Below are 26412 nucleotides of genomic sequence, written 5' to 3'. Positions count from 1 at the left end.
GACCATGCCACCCCAGAACCCAAACCCAAAGGCCAGAAACCCCAAATCTGAACATGCCACCCCAAGGTCACACTCTCTGGCCCACATCAAATCAAGGCCAAACATGCAAACCTCACATCCCACACTCTCAAATCATCACACCCATGACCATACCACCCCAGAACCCAAACCCAAAGGCCAGAAACCCCAAATCTGAACATGCCACCCCAAGGTCACACTCTCTGGCCCACATCAAATCAAGGCCAAACACATCTCACACTTTGAAAACATCACACCCATGACCATGCCACCCCAGAACCCAAACTCAAAGGCCAGAAACCCCAAATCTGAACATGCCACCCCAAGGTCACACTCTCTGGCCCACATCAAATCAAGGCCAAACACATCTCACACTTTGAAAACATCACACCCATGACCATGCCACCCCAGAACCCAAACTCAAAGGCCAGAAACCCCAAATCTGAACATGCCACCCCAAGGTCACACTCTCTGGCCCACATCAAATCAGGGCCAAACATGCAAACCTCACATCTCACACTTTGAAATCATCACACCCATGACCATGCCACCCCAGAACCCAAACTCAAAGGCCAGAAACCCCAAATCTGAACATGCCACCCCAAGGTCACACTCTCTGGCCCACATCAAATCAGGGCCAAACATGCAAACCTCACATCTCACACTTTGAAATCATCACACCCATGACCATGCCACCCCAGAACCCAAACTCAAAGGCCAGAAACCCCAAATCTGAACATGCATCCCCATGGTAAGGCCCATTCTAAAGGATAAAGAAAAAAAGTGTTGCTGGTCTTGGCATCTCAGAGTGAGGCAGGGGAAGGAGGAGGAGGAGCTGCTCTCAAATCATCACAGCCATGACCAAAGCAACCACAAATCTAAAAGAGGAACCCCATGGTCACACTCTCTGGCCCACATCAAATCAAGGCCAAACACATCTCACACTTTGAAATCATCACACCCATGACCATGCCACCCCAGAACCCAAACCCAAAGGCCAGAAACCCCAAATCTGAACATGCCACCCCATGGTCACACTCTCTGGCCCACATCAAATCAAGGCCAAACATGCAAACCTCACATCCCACACTCTCAAATCATCACACCCATGACCATACAGTACAAAAGTGTTTTTCTTATCTTTGCTGGTCTTGGCATCTGGTCCTGGCATCTCGGAGTGAGGCAGGAGGAGGAGGAGGAGGAGAGGGGCAGCCCAAAAAGCCAAATTTAAACCAATTCAAGCAATTTAACCACTTCAGCCAATTCAAGCAATTTCACCACTTCAGCCAATTTAGCCAATTCAAGCAATTTAACCAATTCAGCCAATTTAGCCAATTCAAGCAATTTAACCAATTCAGCCAATTTAGCCAATGCCACCAATTTAACAAAGTTAACCATTTTTTTAAAAAGAATTTGGTGTTTTTTTTAAGGGTCACCTTTTTTTTAAGGGTCACCTTTTGCCTTCTTGGAAGACGGTTCTCCCGCTCTAGGGAAGAACTGGTCCAAGGATGTCTGCTTTTGCCGGCCCTTAAGCAGGTTCTTAAAATGGCTAAGGCAGACATTATCAAAATGGGCAATGGCATGGCTGGTGAGCACCTGCTCAGGGTGGTGCTTCTCCACAAAGGAAGCCACATTGTGGAATTGCCGCAAAATGTCTTTAATTTCTGCCGTTGGCAGAGATGCCCCCGCAGCCTCCTCCTCCTGGCCCCTGTCGAAATGGAGCACGTCTTCATCCACGGCCGAGTGTTGCATCGCCGCCAAGGCCTTCAGGTCCTCTGTTGTCAGGTCCTCGTTGTGCTCCTCGATGAGTTCCTCCACGTCCTCGTTGTCCACGTCGAGTCCCAGGGACCTCGCGATGGAGACGATCTCGTGCACCTCTTCCTCTTCACCTGGCTCAGCACCCTCGGACTGTGACCCTTCCAAGGAAGAAGCATCGGGCCACAGCTTCCTCCACGCAGCAATCAGGTTGCGCCTGGTGATCGCCTGCCAGGCCAAGTCCACCATCTTTAAGCACACCACGATGTCAAAATGCTGCTTCCAGAACTCACGAAGGGTCAGCTGTGTGCTCTCGGTCACATCGAAGCAACGCTTGAAGAGGTGCTTGGTGTACAGCTTCTTGAAGTTGGCGATCACCTGCTGGTCCATGGGTTGCAAGAGGGAGGTCGTGTTGGGTGGCAGAAACTGGACCTTGATGAAGGAGAACTCCGCGAGGATGTCCTTCTCCAGGCCATGCGGGTGCGCAGGAGCATTGTCCAAGAGGAGGAGGCACTTCAGGGGCAAATCTTCTTCCTCCAGGTACCGCTTCACTGTCGGGGCGAAGACACTGTTGATCCACTCGACGAAAAGGAGGCGTGTCACCCATGCGCGGCCATTGGAGCGCCACATCACTGGCAACCTGTCCTTCTGGATGTTGTGTGCCTTGAACGCCCTGGGATTCTCGGAGTGGTACACCAACAGGGGCTTGACCTTACAGTCCCCGCTGGCATTGGCACACAACGCAAGTGTGAAGCGGTCCTTCATTGGCTTGTGGCCTGGCTGTCTCCTCTCCTCCTGGGTGATGTAGGTGCGGCGAGGCATCTTCTTCCAGAAGAGGCCCGTCTCGTCGCAGTTGAAGACTTGCTGCGGGACGTAGCCTTCCTCCTCCACCATGGCCTTGAACGCGACGACGAATGCTTCAGCGGCCTGGTGGTCTGCGCTGGACGCCTCGCCGTGACGGACGACAGAGTGGATCCCGGTCCTCCTCTTGAACCTGTCGAACCAGCCACGTGATGCTTTGAAGTCCGGGGTGGCTGGCTCCTCCTGCGAAGAAGTTCCTTCGCCTGCCTCCTTGCTGGCCAGGTCTTCGTAGATGGCGGTGGCCTTCTCGCAGATGACCGAGGTGGTCACAGTGTCCCCGACTCGCTCCTTTTCCTTGATCCAGAGGAGAAGCAGGCGCTCCATCTCCTCATGCTTCGGTGTCCTCTGCTTGGCGATGGTCGTCACGCCTTTCGCTGGAGCCACAACAGCTCTGATGGCCTCCTTCTGCTTGAGGACAGTGCCAATCGTCGATGGGTTGCGTCCATACTCCTTGGCAATGTCCACCAAGCGCACGCCCCTCTCGTGCTTGGCAATGATGTCCTTCTTGTCCTCCAAGGACAAGGGAGCCCTCTTCTTCTTCTCACCGCTTGGCTTGGGAGCCATACTGTAGCTCAAGCCTAAAAAGGACAAAAGGAACAGGCACTGAGCAAAAGCCACAATTGGAAACCACCCCCACCCCCATGGTCACACTCTCTGGCCCAAACTTGCAAAAGTCCCACCCCACACTCTCAAATCATCACAGCCATGGCCAAAGCACACAAGAACACAAGCCCATAGGCCAGAAACCCAAAATCTGAAAATGCAACCCTATGGTGAGAGTCTCTGGCCACATGTGACCATAGCCAAAGTGTTAAAAGTCTCACACCACACTTTGAAAACAGCACAGCCATGAAGAAATCAAAGCAGCAAATGAAGCCCATCATCCACACATGAGAGCATGTTACCCAAACAGCAAAAACCCCCCAAAAAAGCAACCCAGCAGCTCTAACCCATCATCCACACATCAGAGCATGTTACCCAAACAGCAAAAAACCCCCAAAAAAGCAACCCAGCAGCTCTAACCCATCATCCACACATGAGAGCATGTTACCCAAACAGCAAAAAACCCCCAAAAAAGCAACCCAGCAGCTCTAACCCATCATCCACACATCAGAGCATGCCACACTAACAGCAAAAACCCCCCAAAAAAGCAACCCAGCAGCTCTAACCCATCATCCACACATCAGAGCATGTTACCCAAACAGCAAAAAACCCCCAAAAATGCAACCCAGCAGCTCTAACCCATCATCCACACATCAGAGCATGCCACACTAACAGCAAAAACCCCCCAAAAAAGCAACCCAGCAGCTCTAACCCATCATCCACACATCAGAGCATGTTACCCAAACAGCAAAAAAACCCCAAAAATGCAACCCAGCAGCTCTAACCCATCATCCACACATCAGAGCATGCCACACTAACAGCAAAAACCCCCCAAAAAAGCAACCCAGCAGCTCTAACCCATCATCCACACATCAGAGCATGCCACACTAACAGCAAAAACCCCCCAAAAAAGCAACCCAGCAGCTCTAACCCATCATCCACACATGAGAGCATGTTACCCAAACAGCAAAAAACCCCCAAAAAAGCAACCCAGCAGCTCTAACCCATCATCCACACATCAGAGCATGTTACCCAAACAGCAAAAACCCCCCAAAAAAGCAACCCAGCAGCTCTAACCCATCATCCACACATCAGAGCATGCCACACTAACAGCAAAAACCCCCCAAAAAAGCAACCCAGCAGCTCTAACCCATCATCCACACATCAGAGCATGCCACACTAACAGCAAAAACCCCCCAAAAAAGCAACCCAGCAGCTCTAACCCATCATCCACACATGAGAGCATGTTACCCAAACAGCAAAAACCCCCCAAAAAAGCAACCCAGCAGCTCTAACCCATCATCCACACATGAGAGCATGTTACCCAAACAGCAAAAAACCCCCAAAAAAGCAACCCAGCAGCTCTAACCCATCATCCACACATCAGAGCATGTTACCCAAACAGCAAAAAACCCCCAAAAAAGCAACCCAGCAGCTCTAACCCATCATCCACACATGAGAGCATGTTACCCAAACAGCAAAAACCCCCCAAAAAAGCAACCCAGCAGCTCTAACCCATCATCCACACATCAGAGCATGTTACCCAAACAGCAAAAAACCCCCAAAAATGCAACCCAGCAGCTCTAACCCATCATCCACACATCAGAGCATGTTACCCAAACAGCAAAAACCCCCCAAAAAAGCAACCCAGCAGCTCTAACCCATCATCCACACATGAGAGCATGTTACCCAAACAGCAAAAAACCCCCAAAAATGCAACCCAGCAGCTCTAACCCATCATCCACACATGAGAGCATGTTACCCAAACAGCAAAAAACCCCCAAAAATGCAACCCAGCAGCTCTAACCCATCATCCACACATCAGAGCATGTTACCCAAACAGCAAAAAAACCCCAAAAATGCAACCCAGCAGCTCTAACCCATCATCCACACATCAGAGCATGTTACCCAAACAGCAAAAAACCCCCAAAAATGCAACCCAGCAGCTCTAACCCATCATCCACACATCAGAGCATGTTACCCAAACAGCAAAAAAACCCCAAAAATGCAACCCAGCAGCTCTAGCCCATCATCCACAAATCTGAACATGCCAGTAGTGTAGCAAAACCCACAATCCACACTTTGAAAACACCAAAAAAATAAAAAAAAAAAAAATAAAAATTAAAAAAAAATTAAAAAAATTAAAAAAAAAAAAACAGCACCCCAGCACCCCAGAGCAAAAGCATGGTCACACTGTCTCAGCCCACCCCACCCCACAAGAAGAAGGTAAAAATCCATCAACCTACCTGTAGAGAAATTCCTGATGGCCGGTCTTGATCCGAAGATACACCTGGCAAAGGCAGCAAAAGTCCAAAGCCAGGCAAAGTCCGAACTGCAAGTGAACCCAAGAGTCAGAGCTCAAAATATCAACTCTTCCTCACACAGTCCACAGGGCCAGACAAAGGAGCAGATCGATGGAAGCCGGCTTTTGTACCTCAAGCCAGGCCACCCCCCCCAATTTCGTTAGCCAATACAGTTGATCAGCTTGATTTCGCAAGCCAATCACTGCTGCTAACGAAATTCAAAATTCGCGCCCAAGCTAACCCCTAACCCAGCCCCCTGGGTTAGCCGTTAGCCCTTTAAATCCCTGGAAAGCCTATCGCTGCAGTTTGCATCTTTTGAATTTCGCGCCGAAAAGGATTGCGTAACCCGAAGAATCTTTCGTAACCCGGGACAGCTTTTTACCAGCCGCTTTTTTCGTATCCCGAATATTTCGTAACCCGGTCCTTTCGTATCCCGGGGTACCAGTGTATAGCACTATAATTCTACTGTAATGGCTGTGACAACATCTTGTGGAACCCTGGGATTTGCAGTTTAGGGAGAGGTATTTAGAACTCGCAACCAGAAAGCTCTAGTGCTTTCTTGTTATCTTGTGTCTCCAAGTCATATTTGACTTATGGCAACCCTGACGTGAACCAAACCTATCATGGGGTTCTCTTGGTAACATTTGTTCAGAGGAGGTTTGCCATTGCCTTCCTGAGAACATGTGACTTGCCCAAAATCATCCAGTGGGCTTTTATGCTTAAGTGGGAATCAAACCGTGATCTCCAGAATTGTATATATAGATTTATTACGATCAACTGATCAAACATCACAAACATCAGTCAATCAACAAACATCACAATAAATCATCAAATTGTAAAAGTTAAATAGTTAAAATTTCACTTATAAAATTATATTAAAAAGAAAAATAAAATTTAAAAGTATAAAATCATTATAAATGTATGAATTCATTATAAAATTTTAACAGAGTAAAAAATATTATGAACTTTTAAGAAACCATCTTACGCCAACAGACCATTGCCGCTGCGCAAAACTGGCCACCCTTGTTGTTACAGTAAGCCCGCATCATACACGGGCGCATTATACGCTGCTTTCAGCATATGCTGAAAGCGCTGGAAGAAGTGGCGCCACGCACCGGAAGAAACAATGGTGTGTGTATCCATGGTGCGCACACACTGCCAAGCTGCCGTGAGCACGAGCCCCATTACTTGTAATGGGGCTCAAGCATATGGGCAATTTTGTTTATGCGGGGAGGTCTGGAACGTATCCCCCACATAAAAGAAGGGTGCACTGTATTACTGGGCACTGGTCTGCCAGCAAATAAGATACATAAAATTCATCAGTTCTTCCAGGAAAATGACTAAGAATTGGATGAATAAAAATATGGCGATAGCCATAATAAAAAGGACAATACAACAATACATGACCTATAGTCTCCACTGTACCAGTTCTACAGAGGCATATGGGAATATTATTGTATCTCCCTTCCAATAAGGCTGAAGGTAGAACATTAAATTTTGCTAAAGTAAATGCTATCCTATGTTTTGGAAACATTAGAAGACTCAGATGGTTAGCTAACAAAAAGCATTGCCATTGTCTCTGAAATCAGGGCATACAGTGGCTGCTTTTACATGTTGTTGCAACTCATTATCTATAGTTCGTTGATGTACTTCCCGTTTTACTTTCTCATAGCCCATTGACAAAATGGCGGTGTGTGAAAAACCCAATTTAACTAGTTTCTCATTCAGAGTCTTACTCCATCTGGAGAGAAACCCATAAGACAATATCAAAGGGGCTAATCCTACTGGGGTGAACAACATTCTGAGCCAAAAGTTAAAACTTAAGTACCCATGACCGTGTAGTCCATTGCTCAAACCACTACACCACACTGACTCTCATTTCTACTGCCTCACCAAACTACAAATCTCAGGATTCCACAGGATTCAACCGTGGAAATTCAAGTGGAATCATAGCACTACAACTGCATAGTGTGAAAGGGCTTGCATGCATGCATCAGGATGGGTTAAACCATGTCCAGCAATACAGAAAAGCTTATGACAGGAATTGGTATAAGGTAATTATAAGAAAATGTCAGTGTATGTGTCACCCAGTGCTGACCCATTGGTGCTTTCCCGGCCATCAATGAAAGGGCAGCTACTTGTTCAGCTATCTTATATCTTGTTACTGTGTTGTTACTGATTGAGATTGGGAGAGTTGTTTGAAAGATTTTCTTCCCATGTATCTCCAAATATCTTGGCAGGTTTTGGGTATTAGGCACCGTAACTTACATTGGTGGGTGGAGTCACTTATTATGTTGCCTCAGGCAGCCATATGTTTTGACCAAACCCTACTGTCCCCTATGAAGAGCAAGAACTAGCACACCTACAAAGGGAATTTGGCCTCATAAGATGCTGGGAACATCTGAACACTATGTGGGTTATGTTTCAATCAGCCTTTCACCCCCTCTCTTCTCCCAGTTTATCCTCGTGTTCACAGTGATCCAGTACCGGCCCATCTCCTACAATACATATGTCTACCCCACCTGGGCCATCACTATCGGTTTCTTCATGGCGCTCTCATCAGTCATCTGCATTCCTATCTATGCTGTGTTCTGCATCATGCGCTCTGAAGGGGATTCGCTGCTGCAGGTGCGACTGGGTGAAAGAGGGCATGGGGTGGAAGAAGAAGATTTCCAAGATATGGGGGGCTCAACATGTGTGCCTGCCTTGTATCTTTTCACTAATTGCCTGTGCTTTCTGTCTATGCAGCGTTTGAAAAACGCAACCCGGCCCAGCCGCGAGTGGGGCCCAGCCCTTGTGGAGCACCGGATAGGCCGCTATGCACCAGCGCTCAGCTCCTCCACAGAGTCCCAGTTGGAGGTGCAGCTGCTGAACCCTGAAAAACCCAAGAGCGATGAAGCTGGCGTGGCTGTTGCCATCACCATTGGAAGCAATGGCTCAACCCACAGCCAGGACTCCAAGATCTGAACCTTAGCCTGGGAGGCAGGGCAGGGAGTGCTCCTTGTACCTCCCCTTTCCCACCTGCCCTGGTCCTTCAAACCCTACTCTGCTCAGATATACTACAGCGCCCCCCACTGGGTGGGGGAGCCCTGGCTCCCAGGCTGTGCCGGACTCTGGGGGAGGGGTCTGTGAGTTCCCACCTCACCCACCTCATTAGTGCCCTGTTCGCCCTGTGCCATCTTGTAACCCTCATGTTTACAGTAATATTCAGATGGCCCCTATTCACAGCCAGGACCAGGGTCAGAGACGTGGGGAGGCTGTGCACTGGCTGAAGAGTTGCGGGGAGGTGCCTTGAAGGGTACTTGGAGGAAGGTCTATTGAAGCCTCATTGGCTCTGCAGTTCCTTCCAGGTGGATTCTGGCAGCTGCACCTGGGCCCAGGGGGTCTGGAATCTATGGGGGATGGTATGCCCCTTATTGCCCTGGATCAGGGCCATAGGGACTGGCCCCAGAGAGAAGAAATGAGGTATCAGTGGGAGGGATGAGGGCTGTCAGGGGGTAGGGTGGGAATAGTAAATCTAATCCAGCAATTCTCAGCAAAGCTCAATCATAGACTTGGTGGTCTTCAGCTAGATTGATGCCCCCGTGAGAGCTCTTCCAGAGAAATGCATTGAAGTCTGCACACCATCCACCCACACAGAGACCTTCTCAGCTTTCTTGCCCTCTCGTGCCTAGGAAAGGTGAGGGAGTAGCATCCTATAGGAAGTTCCACTTACGATGCCCATTAGAGAGAATGTTCTTGCTAGAAATACTTCAAGAGGGTTTGACAATTTGAGTAAGAACTCCTCCTCATGGGGTTACAGCCAGAGAAGGGCTGGAGCACACAGGCATACATATGTCTGCACCAATCTTGTCTCTAGCCTTGCCCATCCATCCAGAATCAATCTCTCTCTTATACACAGACACACAGAGGCATAAGACAGAGCTTGGATATTATTTTGGACTACAAATCCCAGAATCTCCTGGCCAACCTAGTCATTGGCCATGCTGGCTGGGGGATTCTGTGAGGTGTAGTGCAATCCAGTCACACTTCAAAGATCTGAAGAAAAGAAGCAGTATCTCTCCCACAAACACACAGGCTTAGCTAGATGTACCATGTGACTGCAGCTGAAACCTAGGATAGTCCCACAGTCTGTGGGTAGTTCTAGGCAAAACACTACATATGACTCTGCACTAAGTTTGCAGTCTTGGCCTGTAATACATCTTCTGGATGCTCAGCCAGCCCCATTGTTCTTGGTACTGCCTCTGGAGAGCTGATACCTGAGCTGGGGCGGGTGGTCAGTTGGGCAAGGCATTCTGAAGCACTTGTTCTAAACCTTTCTCTTAAAGAGGATCCTGTGAATTAGAATAAGGGTCTCTATACTGGCAAGAGACCATTGGGACCTAGCCCTGCCCCATCCCCTAGGGAAAGGGGCAGAGACAACCATGGTGCTAAGGGCAGGTGATGTGCCAAGATCCTTCCCACACCATTTGGGAGAAGCACAAAAGACAAATAAGCACAATGTTTCTTACCCTCTATTCTAGCCAGGCTTTGGCTCTATATGTAGCTCATTTCTCCAGTATTAGTGGGGTCGGTGGTAGAAACTCTACCCTCCATCCTGCAGGCAAGGAGGGGATGTACAGAGGCACTTGCACCTGGCTGAAAATTTCTAACATGCAACAGGGCCTCCACTGGCTCAGATGGGTAGAAGTTACTAAGGGTTCTGTCTTCCGGTCTCATCACCCCTTTTTTCCACTTCAGTGTTGCTGCCTGCACTTTATCCCCTAGAGATGCTTGGGAGGAGAAGATGGGAAACAGCCCTGGCAGCCATTATCCTACCCTTTGTCCTGGGGCAATGATGCCAAGTCACTTACCAATGCCAAACAGTGCAGGTTGGGGGCACCCCTCAGCTCCCAGTTATGCACGATCGCTGCAGTTGTAGCTGCGGTGCCAACAGCAAGGGCACATCTCGTTCCTACCCATATGGTACCTGCCCCAGCCAGTGGCATGGGCACAGTGCCCAGTGTTTAAGTGCCAAATGTCTGCATCATGAGCAGATAGGGGGAGGACAGATGGCTCCATGCCACAATGGTACTTCTGCCCTAAGCCTCTGGCACCCACTCCTTCCCTCCTGCGTCGAAGATGCACTATTTAATGCATGGTTCCATGTCTGTCCTTCCCTCCCATGTAGAGTGTGGGAATGACCATTTGCCACCTCTCATTGTTCATAGCAATAATTGTGATGCGTCTCCCATACTGTGACTCTCCCAGTTGTAGATTTTTAAAGTCCAATAGATTTTAATGAAATTTATATTCCTGGACCTAGGATGGGTATAGTTCTTTTTTTGTGGGAATGGGAATGGGGGGAGATTGCTGTCCGTGGTGGTGGTGGAGAAACTGCTCATGCCAAGACTCCATTTTCAGAGGAATCGAAGGGAGACATTTCTGCTTTCTCACTTTTCCTGACACAGCAAGGCCAGGAAATCCCATTCAGGTGCAGGAGGTCCACCGTAAGGCAGCCTATGAAAAAAATGTGGATTTCATAAGGATGAAGGTCTCTTCCCTAGCTGGGCCCTTTACATCGCAGCAGCCTGGTACGAGGGCAAAAGCGGGGTAGCAGGCATGGTTCCACAGGAGGCATGGGCTGGAAGGCAGAGCCCAACTCTGCTACTGCTGTCCTATATGATGAAGCGATCCTGCCCTCAATGTTAGGAGGTGTTGGAATCACAGACCTGGACAACAGTGACTGGCTGTCTTTTTTTGCTTGGCTTAATTCCTTGCGTTCTTGGTGCATCCAGCTCACCTGTCCTTTTGTTGGTGGGCCCTGCCAGGGTGGTGTCTCATGGCATAAAGGAGATGTTCGCTCTCTGGGATGTGGTGGAGTAGGCACATTAGAAACAGGTAGGATCTCCCCAAAACTGAATCCTTTGTCTGCGCTTCTTGGATGGCTGCAAAATGAAGGGAAGAGGTTCAAGGAAGCAGGAGGCTTGGCCCATACACACACACCCACACCCCAGTAAATCATTAAGGTTGTGTCTCTCCAAGTGTTCCTACATACAAACTCTCCAAATTGTTATTTAAATACAGCAGTCCAGTCATAAACTAACACATTCTTGTCACCATCTTACTACAGCAGGTTTATGGAATATTTAGTCCTCCATGTGTTGTTGAAATACAACTCTCACCATATCCAATGGTGAAGGATGATGGGAATTGCATTATATCATCAGTGGAACAAGCTGCCTCTGAGTATGGTGGAGTCTCCTTCTTTGGAGGTTTTTAAACAGAGGCTGGGTGGCCATCTTTTGGAAATGCTTTGATGGTGTGTTCCTGAATGGCAGAATGTGCTGGACTGCATTGTCCTTGTGGTCTCTTCCAACTTTATGATTCTGTGATTCTGTTATATGGCAGGTGCATATTTCACACCCCCATACTACAAGGTTCCAGTTACTTCCAGTTCTACATATGTCCTGCACTTTGCAGCTTCCTAGTTATTTGAGTTATGAGGTTTGCATGTTACCTGGGTTGGGGTGAGTAGGTACGAGTCCTGAGCTGTTTTGACGTCAGGGAAGGGCTAGAGCATGGCTTGACTTGGCTCAGCTGCAAATCCCGTTCCATGGCACGCCTCTCTTCTTGTAGTTCTGAGGAAAGCAGGCAACTTTGAGGAGTGGAAAAGCAACACATCACTCACATAAAAATCATGCTGCTGCCCTACATGCAAATACCATTCTTTCCATGCAACACTTGCCTTAGGGTAATAATTTCAGGCACCCTGATTCTGAATTCTCTCCCCACTTCCCAATCTAGCTCTTCTAGTAGGTGGCATAAGCCCTGAGCTCTGCATACCAGCCATGGTGGGCTCATGTGCTGCCTCCTGGAGCTCCACAGTGTGCTGATGTGCATTCTCTAGCTGGTCCTGTGAAAGAAGAAAAAATTCTAAAGGAAACAAGCCAGCTTTCTTGGCACAATCTACAAATGTAGGTGTCTCACCTACTAGAACCTAAGACTGGGAACAGTAGGTATTTTATTCTATTTTCTTTCTTCCAGTCCTCTAGCTATCCACATGGAGGGAAATTGGGACTTTAAACAATGATTAACCTGAGAAAATCCTGCAGCTGACATTAAAATGTGATTAAAATGAGATTAACACAAGAGCCATGATCATGTGAATAACCTATGAATAATCAGGCAATAAACAGCAAAAAGTCATTCACAGGAAAATCCCGTGAATGATTTGCTGCTGTTTCTTGCCTGGTTATTCACAGGTTAATGGCACTTTAATCATGTTTCACCTCAACCATTAGAATGAAAACCATTAGAGCAATTGCGGGATAATAACAGGTTATTCACAGGATAATAGCACTTTGATCATGACGTGCGAAAACCATTGGTGCAATCACAAGATTATCATGGATTAATCACGTTTATACTTCCACTTGTCCCCCATTTGATAAACTCCCTGGTTACTGCAGAAAGCTTTATGGGGATAGGCAGTAGTACATCAGTCCACTTCCAGATCTCACTCCCAGGAGATAACATAAGCAGTCACAGACCATTGTGGCATACCTTCCCAGCTCTCAGAACTATCAGAAAAGTGGTTTTAACGAGCATACACTGACAACAGGAGGCACTGTTATGTCAGTCCTGCAACATGCTCTACAGCTCCCCTCCCATCATTTTCTCTCTTCCCACAGCCCTTGCCTCCGGTTCGGGAACAAGAGCAAAAAATGGAATTATTTGGACAGTTGCAGTACAGGAATGGAAGCCAAATGCACACCTACTCAATAGCTCATATATACTCTCTTCTAGGTGAACAGAAGATTACCCATAGGGCCAGCAGAATATCTTTCATAGGCTAAGCTCCTATATATATGGAGAGGAGGGAAGACATTATCAACATGGGTATTCTAGGCTAAGGAAATGTTGCCCTATACTTTGCCTAAGTACAAAGTGGCCAAGACTTGGAGAAGAGTAGCCAGACTTTTTAAGCATTTGCAAATACAGAAAAGCATGTCTCTATTGGTGGGAGCTGGGATTGGAGTTGTTCAACCCTTACCTGTAAATAAGAGATATATCTTTCCAAAGCACAGCACTCACTCTCCAGCAGAGTCCTAAGAGAAATGAGATTGCCAGTGAGGCCTGTAGGGTATGTTTTGGGAAACAAATTACTGCCAGTCATAAAGATGGTTTTAAATATGTGGGATTACAGCTAGTGACAGCAGATACACGAGGTTAACATTAGCTTTCTTTCTCATCTATGGAACTGTAAAAAGCTATGACAGTGCACCCTGGGTCCTGCCATGGGGAGTAAGGGTTGGACAGTGCACAAGAAAATACTGAATACCTCCTTCACAGTGTCCAAAAGGACATACACACATAACCTGGGTTTATGCCTACGTAAGTCATCAACAGGATTCTAATCAGAAACAGCAAATGTAATGTATTTAATATCTTAGTTAATGGGAACAGGAACTAATCAAAAAGTAACTACTTGTTTATAACTAATTCCTTCCACCCACAGCAAACATCTGATACTGTTATTAAACTTCATCCTGTGTTTAGCTGACATTCTGATTTGAGATTTTGTAGGCTGCTGACTTGACAAACTCTCTGAGATTTCTTGTTGCCATGGGGCTGAGGATTTGTTTTTCTTGCTATACTTGCTGACTGGAAGCTGCAGGATGCCCAACTGCATGGCTAGGTATGAAGAATTTCTCCAAAGACCTCTGTATGATCCTCAGTTAAGGATCTTCTGGGAACAGAGACTCCAAACTTTCAAACATCAGAATCCCATATTCAGCTTGAATAATGAGCCTAGGAGGCACTTGCTCCTTGACATTGTAAGGATCCCATCCTCATATTCCATAATGCTATGGAGCAGACAGAAGTGCCTCCCTATTCCCCAATGATGTATATGGAAAGGAATCAAAGCTAACAAGCAATGCATTTAGGGTTGGACCCCACTCAGAAGAATGAGCTTGGGGTAGGAGGAGGAAATGCATCCGGGTTTATTTGCCACATGAAATCCAGAATCTACAATGACCTAGTTTCATCACTGCTAATAAATCCTTGCAAAAAATGCAAACATTTCAAAAGAGACATTTACAAATTGTTCTGTAACCTTGTTTTCCACATTAAAGGCCAATGAAGAGGAAGATGATGGAGAGGGTTAGAATACAAGTTGCCTGGGTCCAGGTGCACATTTCTGCAAACACTGTTGCTTGCAACAAGATTCACTACTCTTCATCACCAGGTGTTCTGTTACACATTATTTTATTTGTTCCAAAATATGTATGCACCACTTATCATATGCAAAATTTCCAGGTAGTATACCAATATATATAAGCAGTGTGTGGGCAAAATCCTGTAGATGAGTGATGCTGACACAAACCCTGATTATACTAACACAAGTACTTTTAAAGATGTTCTGGAAGGAGGTATGCTGTACATCTTGAGCAACATCTTCGCATCTGGCTGCACTTCCCTGTGTAGAAGTGCAGCCAGCAGCTTCCAGGTGCACTCCACAGCCAGTGAGTGGCCACATGGCTGTGCCAAGGAGTTATTTCTCTCTGCTTAAGGCAACAAGGAATGAAGAATCAGATTCTACCTTTGCCTGGTTATGGGTCATGACTGCTTCTTCTCATTCTTCAGATGCAGAAAGGCAGTTGTATAATTCCTTGGCAGATCCCTATGGTCAATCAATGAAAGAGAAGCAGAGCTGCCTTGCTGAACCTCTGACTGCCTTTCTGGATCTCAGGGAAGAAGAGACACCATCACACTCACCCCATATCACAGACAGAGCTAGATTGGTAAGGTATTATGCTCTATCTGCCAGCAGTATTGGATGTTTTCCCCCTTCCAGGCCACTTTTCTAACTCCTTCATTCTTACCAAATCTGTCCAAGAAAGAAAAGTCAGAGTAGAGAGCAAAGTACAACAGCAAAAATATCTCACCGAAGTTGAGAGGCAACTTCATCAATATGGACAATATTCAGTTTATCAGAGAAGGCTCCCAGATCATCAGTGATGCCAGAGGATATAGGCCTGGGGAAACAGAGACTTGGATGATGTGCAAGCAGCAGATGACGAGAAAGGCTAGCTGTTTCCTGTCACCAGACTCAGTACCTTCTACAACAGGTCATTCCTGCATGAGGCGAAGCTTAGAATGAACCACTGGCACCATGATTTGGCTAAAAGTCCCCATAACATTCTTCTCACATCTCTTGGTCTTGCAGGTTTCTTCCATGCCATCTCCTATAGAGATGTCCCAGGACAGAAGCTGGTCAAGATGGCCCAGGAGGCTTATCAGAACTTTGTCCCAAATATGGAATTACATGACACAAAAGCAGCATGAGGATCAGACAGGTTCCTTGACTGAGACTACATCACAGTGCAGAATTAATGCAGTTTGACACCATTTCAACTGCCATTGTTCAGTGCTATGGAATTATGGGATTTGTAGTTTTGTGAGATTTAGCCTTCTCCGTCAGACAACTCTGGTGCCACAACAAACTACAATTCCCAGGATTCCATAGGATGGAGCCATGACAGATAAAGCAGTGTCAAACTGCTTTAATTCGGCATTGTGGCAGCTGCCTCAGAGCAACTATCTTCATCAATACAGATTTGGAACTAGGAAAGGAAGAAGACAGCATGGATACCTATCAGGTGGGTGAGCTGGAGCATTTGGGAATGATTTGCCCAACTGTGATCCTAAATACACTTACTGGGGAGTAATTCCCATTGAACATAGAAGGACTTAACCTATGAATAAACATGCACATGATTACATTCAAAATCTATGTATATCTAATCAGAACTGGAAACATGACTTCTTTTGGACTACCTTCTAGCATATATAGCAACTATGTGCAAACTACCTTGAACTGACCTCCAACTCAGTCTGTATGACTTTTCAAAATTAGACTGTAGAGATTTGCACCAAGATTTCTCATAGTAAAAGCAAGTACCAATCACTGTTAGATTTCAAAGCTTGTGGCATGTAGCACTCTGTGAAGTTAGGTTTTCTGCCGAGAGAATCCATCTTGACACTGCGAACCACCTGTGGTGACACAAAGGCCAGCCATAGTGTGCAGGTTAGGAATGGGACACAGGCTAGGAGCTCATTGTGCGGAGGTCTTTATTTTCTGCCCAACACCACTATTCCTAGGTCTTACCTGAGGGGAGCACTCTTCCCAGATGAAGGATGGCCACTGCCAGCATTCACCCCCAAAGCAAAGGTAACTACACGTGGATTGTATTTAGCAATGGCACAATCTTGGTCCCTGTAATAAGATGCAGAAGAGGCATAAAACAGCAAAGAAAAGAGGAGAATAGTTTGCTCTATAACCAAGCACTGCAGTTACTCACTACTTGTAATAAATATGATCCAGATAAATTTCTTCAGCCAAAACTGTAAAACAGAGACAACAACTCCCCTCACTTCTTTAACCTCCTAAACAGTACACAGACTCACACTCTGAGGATACATAAATGTGGGGAAGGAGAGGAACTCTTAAGAAGTGCATATAGTTGTGACTGAGGGTTATTGGAAAGGTCTGGAGGGTAGGTACTGACACGAACAGCTCCAATGTGTGGGTAAATGATGAGAAAGAAAGCTTTTCCATTGCTGGTCTGTCTGTTCTGACTGCTGCCCCCACTGAGTTTTCAACTGTTTACACAGGGGCAAGGCAGGGATTAATCCCTGCCAAGGGTTCCTGCAGGTGCGGTTGATCTGGTCTCTTACTCGGATGAATGCCCCTTTTGAAACTGGAAGTATGGGGATGTAACCCCAGCCTGAGGCTACACACAAATCATACCAGAGAAACAAAAGGACTAATCTACTTGATTCTGATGGTTGATAGAAAAATGACAAAAATGGAACATTTGCTCCTAAAAGGTTATCATGTAAGACTCATCCTCCTACAGATAAGCAAAAAGCAACCCTGGATTTCTGGTTTAAAAAAAGCTGCAGTGAGATGGCAGAACCACAGTATAGGTGGGAAACTCACTCATACTCTCTCACACACATCCATACTCAAATATCTCCCTGGTGTGAGTCCTATTGACTAGGCATGGGCAATCTGAGCAACAATTACACTCATCTGATGGGGAAGTACCAGTTAGACAACAGTGGAGCTGGAACCATGCTGGAAGGATGAAAGAGAAGCTACTATTTGGGATCCTTCTGCTTGGTTGTCTTGGACAAAAGATGCCTTGGACATAGTTCTATCACCAGCTACCTCAGTTGGAGATGCTTCTTTCCTGTTCCATGCCCAATATCCAAGGCATGCTGGTGGTTTCCACATCACTGAGGCAGCAAATCTGCTCTGGATTTTAATACAAACTGCCATTTTCAGGCTGCTGACTGTTTGAAGAATAGGGTTGAGGATCTTGAATAGCTCCTTTGAAGCAACATGAAATATCATGTAACCGCAACCTGTAACCTGCCAGGTGTGTTAACTTTGAACCCCCAAATTTCACATCTCTTCCAAATCTATGCCAAACCTTTGGGATAGTTTTAGGTCTCAAACTCAAGTTTTGTGTGCTGCTTCCTTCTAATGTGTCTGGACACATAAAATATGGGTTTGCATTCAGCGCACAATCTCCTTATCATTGTCTTATCCCAGGCCCACAGTCAGTTTTTAATAATCTCATTCCTTACTAGTACCTGCCCTCCTGTAAAGCCTTTTGCTGCAGCCCAGTCAGAAGAAGATGAATCTCCTCCCTCACCAACTCCTTAAGATGTGGAGGGACAGCCAGCAAGGCCCTGATGTCATTTGCTGGTATAGGGCTTTGTTCTAGACTTAGGTGGCTCAACTGCAGCTCCTGGTAGAATTCCAGCATGGTTTGTACCTGTAAATAGGAAAGATGTTGGACTGGGTTAGGGACAATGTACAGCCACAGACAAAAATTTGTACAATCAATAATAATAATAAAATCTTTATTTATAGCCCGCCTTTCCATAGATCAAGGCGGGTTACAGTATATTAATTCGTACAGCCTGATACTGACACAGAAACTGATTTCATTCAGGTAGTACTCCCCTGCCATCTCCCCATGCCCAACATAGTCTTAAATAGCCCCTCCCTGCCAGCCTAGAGAAATGAGATTTCAACACATATCTACAAATCAAGCCATGTATCTCATTGCAACAAAGCAGTTGCACCAAATTAAGCAAGCAGAGAGAATCCTTCAGAAACATTCTCCCATATTAGAAAAACCAGCAGTGAACAAGTGTCTAGCAAAAGCTAGTCTTAGGTAATCCTTAAAATGATGGAAGGAAATACATATAAGAGTTGTGAAAACTGCAGTGATAGGGTTCAGTACTTAAATACATTCCTAAAGTATGTCATACATTAAGGGAAGAAGGAAAATACATCATGTAGCAACACTGTACTCTGTGAGAAAAAAAGGAGGGAATACAGATTAATGAATGGTAAGCCATGTATTTGCTTCTCTACTACTTAGCCTCAGCTCATTATTTTTCATAAGTATGTTTCCTTGTTTGACCCCAGGTCTGCTCTGACAATCTTTGCCTGTTCTGCTCTACCTCAGCTCCCTGCTGGCATCCACCCCCTGCCACTATTTCTCCCCTCTTTCCCCAGACCTCCCTCAGCTTCATTTGCATAATACAAGCATTTTGAAACTCAAGTGCTGGAAGACCTATTTTATTTGCAGTGACCTTCCTGTGTTTCTTAAAACACTGTTCATACAATTATCAAAATATGTGCTAGGTGGGGGGGCGGGGGGGGGGAACCTGCTTGTTATCTTTTGAGATGCTGGTTCTTAAAAGGCTAATTTTTAAAAGTGTGATAGACTTTATGGCCAGAAGGACCTGAATAAAAAGGAAGAGCTGGAAGAGCCAGCGTTGGAATTCAGCATTAAAAAATAAATAAATAAATAAACAATATATGTTGCATAAATTTCCACAGATTTCATGTAAATAAGCATGAAATTGCTGAAGCACATTGCTGCAATCTTTCATCCATGTCATTTTTTTGAGATATTTATTGGCTTTAAATACAACAGAGGTAGGTTGATCAATGGCTCTGACCCACCCTCACCTCACCACTATTGTTTTCCCCACTCTCTTATAACTTTGCATACATAAATCTGACACTCTTTACAACATACAATTACCTGCTGTGCATGTTCTTCAATAATGAGATGAGGAATCTGTGGCTTTGCAGTTGTTATTGAACTACAATTCCCAGCATCCCTCACTACTGGCTATGCAGACTAGGGCGGCTAGGAACTGCAGTCCACCAACAGGCACAAGAGGCCACACAAGCAGCAGGCACAAGATGCCAAACATTTTCCACCTTTTTTCTATCATGTGCTCTCAGAGTAAGTCCCCCATGTGCTCCCATATATACTAGACAGAAGCCCACCAACTTCAGTAAAATATTTAATTTGACTAGGAATGGGAATGAGCTATGAGTCTGTAGATTAGGTGAAGGGTGTTTTAAGGTTAAAAGTAGTAGAACCTTTGAGCTTTAAGCAGAAAATGGACAAGTTTACCCTGCAGGCAGGGTTTAATAAGCAGCCGACAGCTACTTATTAAACATTCATACTCTCCTCCAGGCTGAGCGAGGATGCTGTCATTCGACCATAGTTGGCACAAGGACACTGAATTGTCATCTCCTCTATCACAGACACTCCATAAAAGGTGGCAAGCTCAGGGAATCTCCCCACAGAACCACCCCCTTCCCCTGTGCAGAAAGTCAAGGTCATGAAGCAAAAATATCCTCAGCTACATTAAACATATTGTAGGACATTTAGAGGGCAAGTCCCTTTTTGGACTCACACATCTACAGGCAACTGTTACAGTACAACCGCTTCCTTGGTTATCAGAACTGGGGAGGGGAAAAGGCACATAGGAAAAAGGCACAGGGGAGAGACAGGTGGAATTTTGGCCAACTTTGTCAGTTACAAGATTAAAAGGTAACAGAAAGCCAGGTGGGAAGAAGTCCTAAGAGAGTAGTCCAATACTATTCACAAAAAGGGGAATGTTAAACTTGAATGCTCAGGTTGAGGGACAAGTAAGGCCCCAAACACTTGAATGGGGGAAAGGGTGCAGTTTTTCAGCATGAGCTGCTGTTCTGTTTTCAGGAAGAGGCAAGGTCTGTGAGTGTTTTATCTCTGGGATGTTTACTGTTCTTCTTGGTCACAGTCAGGACTAGAATGAATACAGAAAGGGCATGAATGGCTGGAGGAGAACAAAGGGCCTGGTATAGCCTGGATTAGGGACTCTGGTCAAGCGTTAGGAACCAGCTGAGCTGGGGGTTAGGAAAGGGGGACCTTGTAGAGAAGGGAGGCAGTGACAACATAATTTCACGCCCCACAGTTTTGCCTTCACAAAAGCAGAGATGCTTTCTTTTCACACAGAATCCAAACCAGAGTCAGAAAGCAGGTGGGGGTGGGGAGACCCTCACATGGCCACCCTGCCAAGGCCTTCTGAGTACATCATTTTTCGTAATGAATATCTCCTGTTGTAGAAAAATGCATGTATGTTGTTATTTGTGACCAGCACTTGAATTTAAAACATAGGGAGAGGAGCATTATGAAATCTGAAAGCACCATTCTTTAGCTCTGTCCAGTTTTAGTGAAATCACACACCATACTGTAGCTTTCTAAAAACATTAGATGAAAGGGACTGTTGCAAAAGAACAGGGTGGATGGCTTCCTATAAACCAGTGCTTCCCAAACTTTGGTCTTCCAGATGTTTTAGATTTCAGCTCTCAGAATTCCTGATTGTTGGTCAAGCTGGCTAGGGCTTCTGGGAACTGAAGTTCAAAACATCTGGTGGAACAACTACTGTTGCTCTAGACATACACTAATTTGAGCAAATGACAAGTGTGCCTTTTTTTTGCAGCACACAGACAGTAACATATTACTGTTCACAAAAGGGGGAAAGTTAAGCCAGCATGGCGTAGTGGTTTGAGTTTTGGACTTTAGCATTGGAATAAGACAGGTTACATAATCAAGAATCAGCTGAAAGGCATAGGCAACAAACTAGAACTCATACAAGGCAATGGAGAAGTAGATAGATGAGGTGAAAGTTAAAGAAAGGCTTTCTTTGAAACAGCAGTGAGGAAAAATATGGCTCTCCATATGTTGATGGACTGCCACTCCCATCAGCCCTAACTGGATGAGAACTACTGGGAGCTGCACCCCAACAACAACTGAAGAGCCACATATTTCCCATCCTTGTTTTTTTAAAAAAATTAGTCCTGAGAATGAATTTGGAGGGGGAGGCAACCTGATGAACAGAAAGCATAAAACTGTTTCAGGCAGCTTTGGAGGCAGCAGACACAAGGAGAGCATGAATAAAACAAGGAGATCAAGAAACAATGTAGAGAGAAAAGAAGACACATAAAGGTGGGATTGGACAGTCTGGCTTTAAAATTAAGAACACCTGACATAGATAAGGCCTGAGGTGTTCATATCACAACAGAAGGGGAGCTATGATGGGAAGGGAAGGGGGAGGATATAGCATGGTGAGGAGTGGGAAATGAGATGGTGTCCAATATCAATACAAGGTGGGAGCTGCAAAACTGTACTCTAATGACAAAATAGTCAAGAAAGCATTAAATGAACGTTACATGACCCATCATGTCAACAGCTCATTGTTTGGAAACAGTTATGCATATTGTGCTTCTTAGTTACATTTGCATACATTTTTTAAAAATGAGTGTCATATACAACAGTGCATTTCAAAAGTCACTCAAACAAATAGTGGCCAGGATTCTTTGGAAGATTTACACATACAATATTACTATAGTTACAGTGCTACACAGAGAATCCTGTCCCAATCCCCACTTACTGGGAAGCAGCAACAGGTAAAGCCCCTGGTGTTTATCACACTGAGGTTTTTGCAGCTCAGATCCGGGGTGACTCCTGGTTCAGCTATGTGAATTCACGTTATAACTTGAATGTTTTATCCCACCTGGTTGCTCTTCTGTTGCCCTTCTGAATCGAGGGGGAATTGAATCCAAGGCAAGTCACGTGATGCAGATTCAAGCAAAGCGGAGTGAGTGCAAATTGTATAACCACACCAGTGGGATTCAACGATTCGAATCAGCACCCTTGCGCATGCTCAGTGGGCATCTGAATGCATCGTGACCTTGTACGTTTCTGGGGTGAAAGGGGGCACAAGTTCTTGTTCCCTGTTTCGCATAATTGCGTGAGTGCATGAATATTTGCCTCATGAATATTTCTGTGTCTTCTTCATCCCTCTTTTTTATTTTCCCTTCCATTTCAGCAATTTCAACACAGAGACAGACAGACAGACAGACAGACAGACAGACATATCTGTATATTCACATTCACGCATATACATACATACATATAAAAAATGAGTTGCCCTGAAAGTTGCCTGAAAGTGAAAGGAAATGGGGACAATTGCAGTGCTGCATCGTGGGAAATTTGCAACCCGGGGGGTTTGCGGTGGTGTACCAGAGCAGAAGCAAAGTTGCATTCCACACCAGACCAATTCAGAGTGAAATCGAAGTGAGCTTGAAAGCGAAATCTGTGAATTCACTTTTTTCTGAATTCATCAAAATGAGGAGTCACTTTGGATTCACTGCGGAAGTGCCACAGAAGGAGCTCCCATAGAAAGGAATCACGTCTGATAATACATTCATGTTGTAACATGATTTCGCAGTGTTGGACCTGCAGTCACCTGAGATCTGAGCTGCAAAAACCTCCGTGTGATAAACACCCCTCTTGCAATTTCCCCTTTTGCTGGAGATTGCTCGTGCAAGGGAGGTTGGGAACATCAGTCAGCTCCATCCCATCTGATAGGAGAATAGCCCCCCACCCCCATCAATTGCAGAGGCTGCTTCCTGGTAAGTGGAGACTCCCCCAATGGTCCCTTCATAGCTCCTAAATTAAACTACGGATGACATAGGGATTGTGAATATGAAACAATCATGAGTGAGTAACTCCAGGTTACATATTCATAACTGCTCAACAGGTTTTCAGCCGATATTGTGAAGCTATCATGTCTTTTAGTGAATTCAGCAAAACTGTGGCTCTTTCACAGGCTTCTGAAATGGTAATGGGCAAGTACCATGAGTGTGAAGCACAATATTGACAAAATATTATAGAAATTTTTAAATAAAAAAAATAATTCATTTTCTTCTTTGCACGTTTCTAAATTGCATGCAACAGAGGCTGGATGGCCATCTCTTTGGGGTGCTTTGACTGTGATTTCCTGCATGGTAAGGGGTTGGACTGGATGGCCCTTGTGGTCTCTTCCAACTCTGTGGTTCTATGATTCTATAAGAAAACCAGACATAAATATGCCATGGAAAGCCTGATTACCTCCCTGCATACATGTGAGTACCTGTTTCATGTCTGTACCCCAGCCTCCCCCAAATGCATGCCCTACAGATATGCTGATTCCCAGAATCCCAGAATCTGCACAAAGTGCTCTGTGAGGGCTAGTCTCTTTAATCCATGAACCCCCCCCCCCTTTTTTTTTTTTTTTCAAAATGATGCTACCATTGTAGCTCATAAAGGTCTTGAACTGATGTTGCATTCAGATAATTCTCTTGAACTAGACACAATAAGCTACTTATTCAGAGGGGGAAAGGACTGCTCTTGTTTTGCTCTCCTGTTATCATCTGAAGTAGGAAGATGAAAAGCATGCACAACTCTGGGTCATACACTTGGCCGAAAGCTCTCGTTCAGTGAAAATTGGCTATCCCTGTACTTAACCTCAGCAAGAAGTTCCAGGTTTCGTTCCACAACATCATCACCCAGGATAGCCTTCACCTCAAGCCTCTCTCTGGGTTCTAGTTTCTCCTCTAGCATCCTCCAGAGTGATGGAACCGGCTGTAAGCACTCTCCAGGCACACTAGGCAAGGACGACATGCCAGGTCGGATGCTTTAAAGAGGGGGAAAAGATATATGGTGCAGATAAGACAGCAGATAGTTATAGAAGGCCCATCAGCAAATGTCATGTTATTCCCACTCCAACCTATGCTCCAGATCAAAGCTTGCAATGCCACTCCATGACTACCCCAGCCACTGCAGCCAAAGCAACAGATGTGTAGCTAATGTGTCTCCTTGCAACAGACAATCCCATCATCACTTATATATTGAGAAAAGACCATACATCTGAGGAAGGAGGCACAAGCCTAGGCGAGGTCTAGCTACTGGCTTCTCTCTTTCAGTGAGTCTCAAAGGTGCTACAGGATCCTTTTGCATGAGGATCCATATATATATATATATATATATATATATATATAATGCTGATTCTACCAGCTTCCTTCTTTCAGTTAGCCTCAACAGTCCTACACAAGATCCCTTTGCATACTAATTTATATATTTATAAATACATTTCTCATGCTACTAGCTTCTTTCTTTTCAGTTAGTCTCATAGGTGCTACAGCTACAAGATCCCTTTGTATCCTGATCTATATATACATTTCCTATGCTCCTACTACCAGCTTTCTTTCAGTGAGTCTTTAAAGTACTGCAACATCCCACATTTCTCATTCTTATGCTATCAACTTCTTTCTTTCAGTGACTCTCGAAAATGCCACTGCATCCCCTTACAGTGAGTCTCAAAGATACTACTAGATCCCTTTTATATCCTGATTTTCCAGACTAATACAGCTACTAGGTTTTTGAATGCTAACTCTCAGGGAGCCATAAAACAGGTCTGACACAGCCAGCAAATATGGAACCCATTTCCAGTGCTTAATAAAAATTCCTTATTTTATTTTTATTTTTGTGGACTGCAAATCCCCAGGCGTTGGTGTTTGGGGATTAGAGGAGCTGTAGCCAGCATGGTCTAGTGCTTTGAGCATTGGGCTATGACTCTGGAGACCAGGGTTCGATGCCCAGCTCGAGTTAAAAACCTTGCCTTGGGCAAGTCACACACTCTCTCAGCCTCAGGAGATTATCAGACGGGAGACAAAACATACTTGTCCCATCCTTTTCCCATACTCATAGCATGATCGTGAGAAGATTTTCATATACAGATTAACATGGAAATCGCTCTACCCTGCCCAGGGTCACACAGTGTGTGTGTGTGTGTGTGTGTGTATCCAACTCTCTTCGATGCTAGCATTCTCTGAAGATACCAGCCACAGATGCAGGCAAAACATCAGGAATAAACGCTTACAAAATGTGGCCACATAGCCCGAAAACTCATAAAAAACTGTGGATTCTGGCCATGAAAGCCTTTGGCGTTACATTTTCATATGACGTCACACATATCTGGACCTTATCCCGTCTGGAAAGCACTACTGGCCGTGATCATGTGTAAGACTTTCAAAAAACCGTCATTGAAGTGGCATAGCCTGGAATTTTGTGTGAACCAGAGTTTGTGTTAATGCAATGCCGCCTCAGTGTTGGGACAATAGTGCTGCGATCTGAAAGCCTTTTGTGGAATCGCAGTCCAAGATGGGATAACGATGGGATCCCGTCCCAGTGTGATAATCTCCTTAGAGGATGGTCATGGCAAAAGAAAGAAGAAAAACCTCTGAAGAAATCTGGAGGCACACAAGAAGGAGTCAAAAAGCAACCTACCACACTGCATCCAGACTGAAGAAATAGTGCGGGTTGAGCCCACTTTAAGTGGTGTGGCTGAAAGCTATGGAATTCTGGGAATGGTTGTTTGTTGTGGCCCCAAAGCACTCTTTAAAGCGGGCTCAACCCGCACTATTATTCCTCCAGTGTGGATGCAACTTGCAACCTGCCCCATTGACACTTCCATCTCCAACCCCTCCTTGCCATACTTACCCCCCAGCCTCCCCTTCTCTTGGCCCTTCTGGAAGTCTTATCCGACCTCAGGCCTGCCCCACATTCCTCACAGGCAGAGCTCGGTCTCCCCTCCACTTCCCTCCAGGGAGTCCTCCTCCTCCTCACTGCCTCCC

The 26412-nt window shown here is 45.5% G+C and overlaps 2 protein-coding genes across 6 annotated transcripts in view; one reads left to right on the top strand and one right to left on the bottom strand.

Moving 5' to 3' along the window:
• The window catches only part of SLC6A9 (solute carrier family 6 member 9), an 89683-nt gene extending 78838 nt beyond the window's left edge, over window positions 1–10845 (top strand). For all 4 annotated transcript variants that reach the window (XM_089514981.1, XM_089514980.1, XM_089514979.1 and 1 more), the window contains 2 exons: window positions 7998–8168; window positions 8289–10845. In XM_089514981.1, the coding sequence (XP_089371107.1) occupies window positions 7998–8168; window positions 8289–8507 (390 nt within the window). In that variant the 3' untranslated portion in view covers window positions 8508–10845. The remainder of the gene's footprint in view (window positions 1–7997; window positions 8169–8288) is intronic.
• Window positions 10846–10948: 103 nt separating this feature from the next.
• On the bottom strand, window positions 10949–26412 carry CCDC24 (coiled-coil domain containing 24). Of its 2 annotated transcripts, XM_089514984.1 has the most exons (10): window positions 26279–26412; window positions 24245–24413; window positions 18189–18373; window positions 16696–16803; window positions 15473–15562; window positions 13576–13630; window positions 12366–12435; window positions 12040–12160; window positions 11323–11467; window positions 10949–11039 (listed from the first exon to the last, which is right to left on the bottom strand). In XM_089514984.1, exons 2-10 carry the CDS (start codon window positions 24398–24400, stop codon window positions 11010–11012), a joined length of 960 nt encoding a protein of 319 aa, XP_089371110.1. In that variant the 5' UTR covers window positions 24401–24413; window positions 26279–26412; the 3' UTR covers window positions 10949–11009. The 2 variants fall into 2 exon arrangements, with proteins under 2 accessions (XP_089371110.1, XP_089371109.1); XM_089514983.1 differs by having other exon boundaries at window positions 10949–11467.

The sequence above is a fragment of the Sceloporus occidentalis genome, unplaced genomic scaffold, assembly GCF_023333645.1.
Source record: "Sceloporus occidentalis isolate IW3139 unplaced genomic scaffold, rSceOcc1.0.p SCAF_3, whole genome shotgun sequence".
NCBI classification, from domain to species: Eukaryota; Metazoa; Chordata; class Lepidosauria; order Squamata; family Phrynosomatidae; genus Sceloporus; species Sceloporus occidentalis.
Note: the sequence above shows the minus strand (reverse complement) of the source record. Positions and strands in the feature narration are given on the sequence as shown.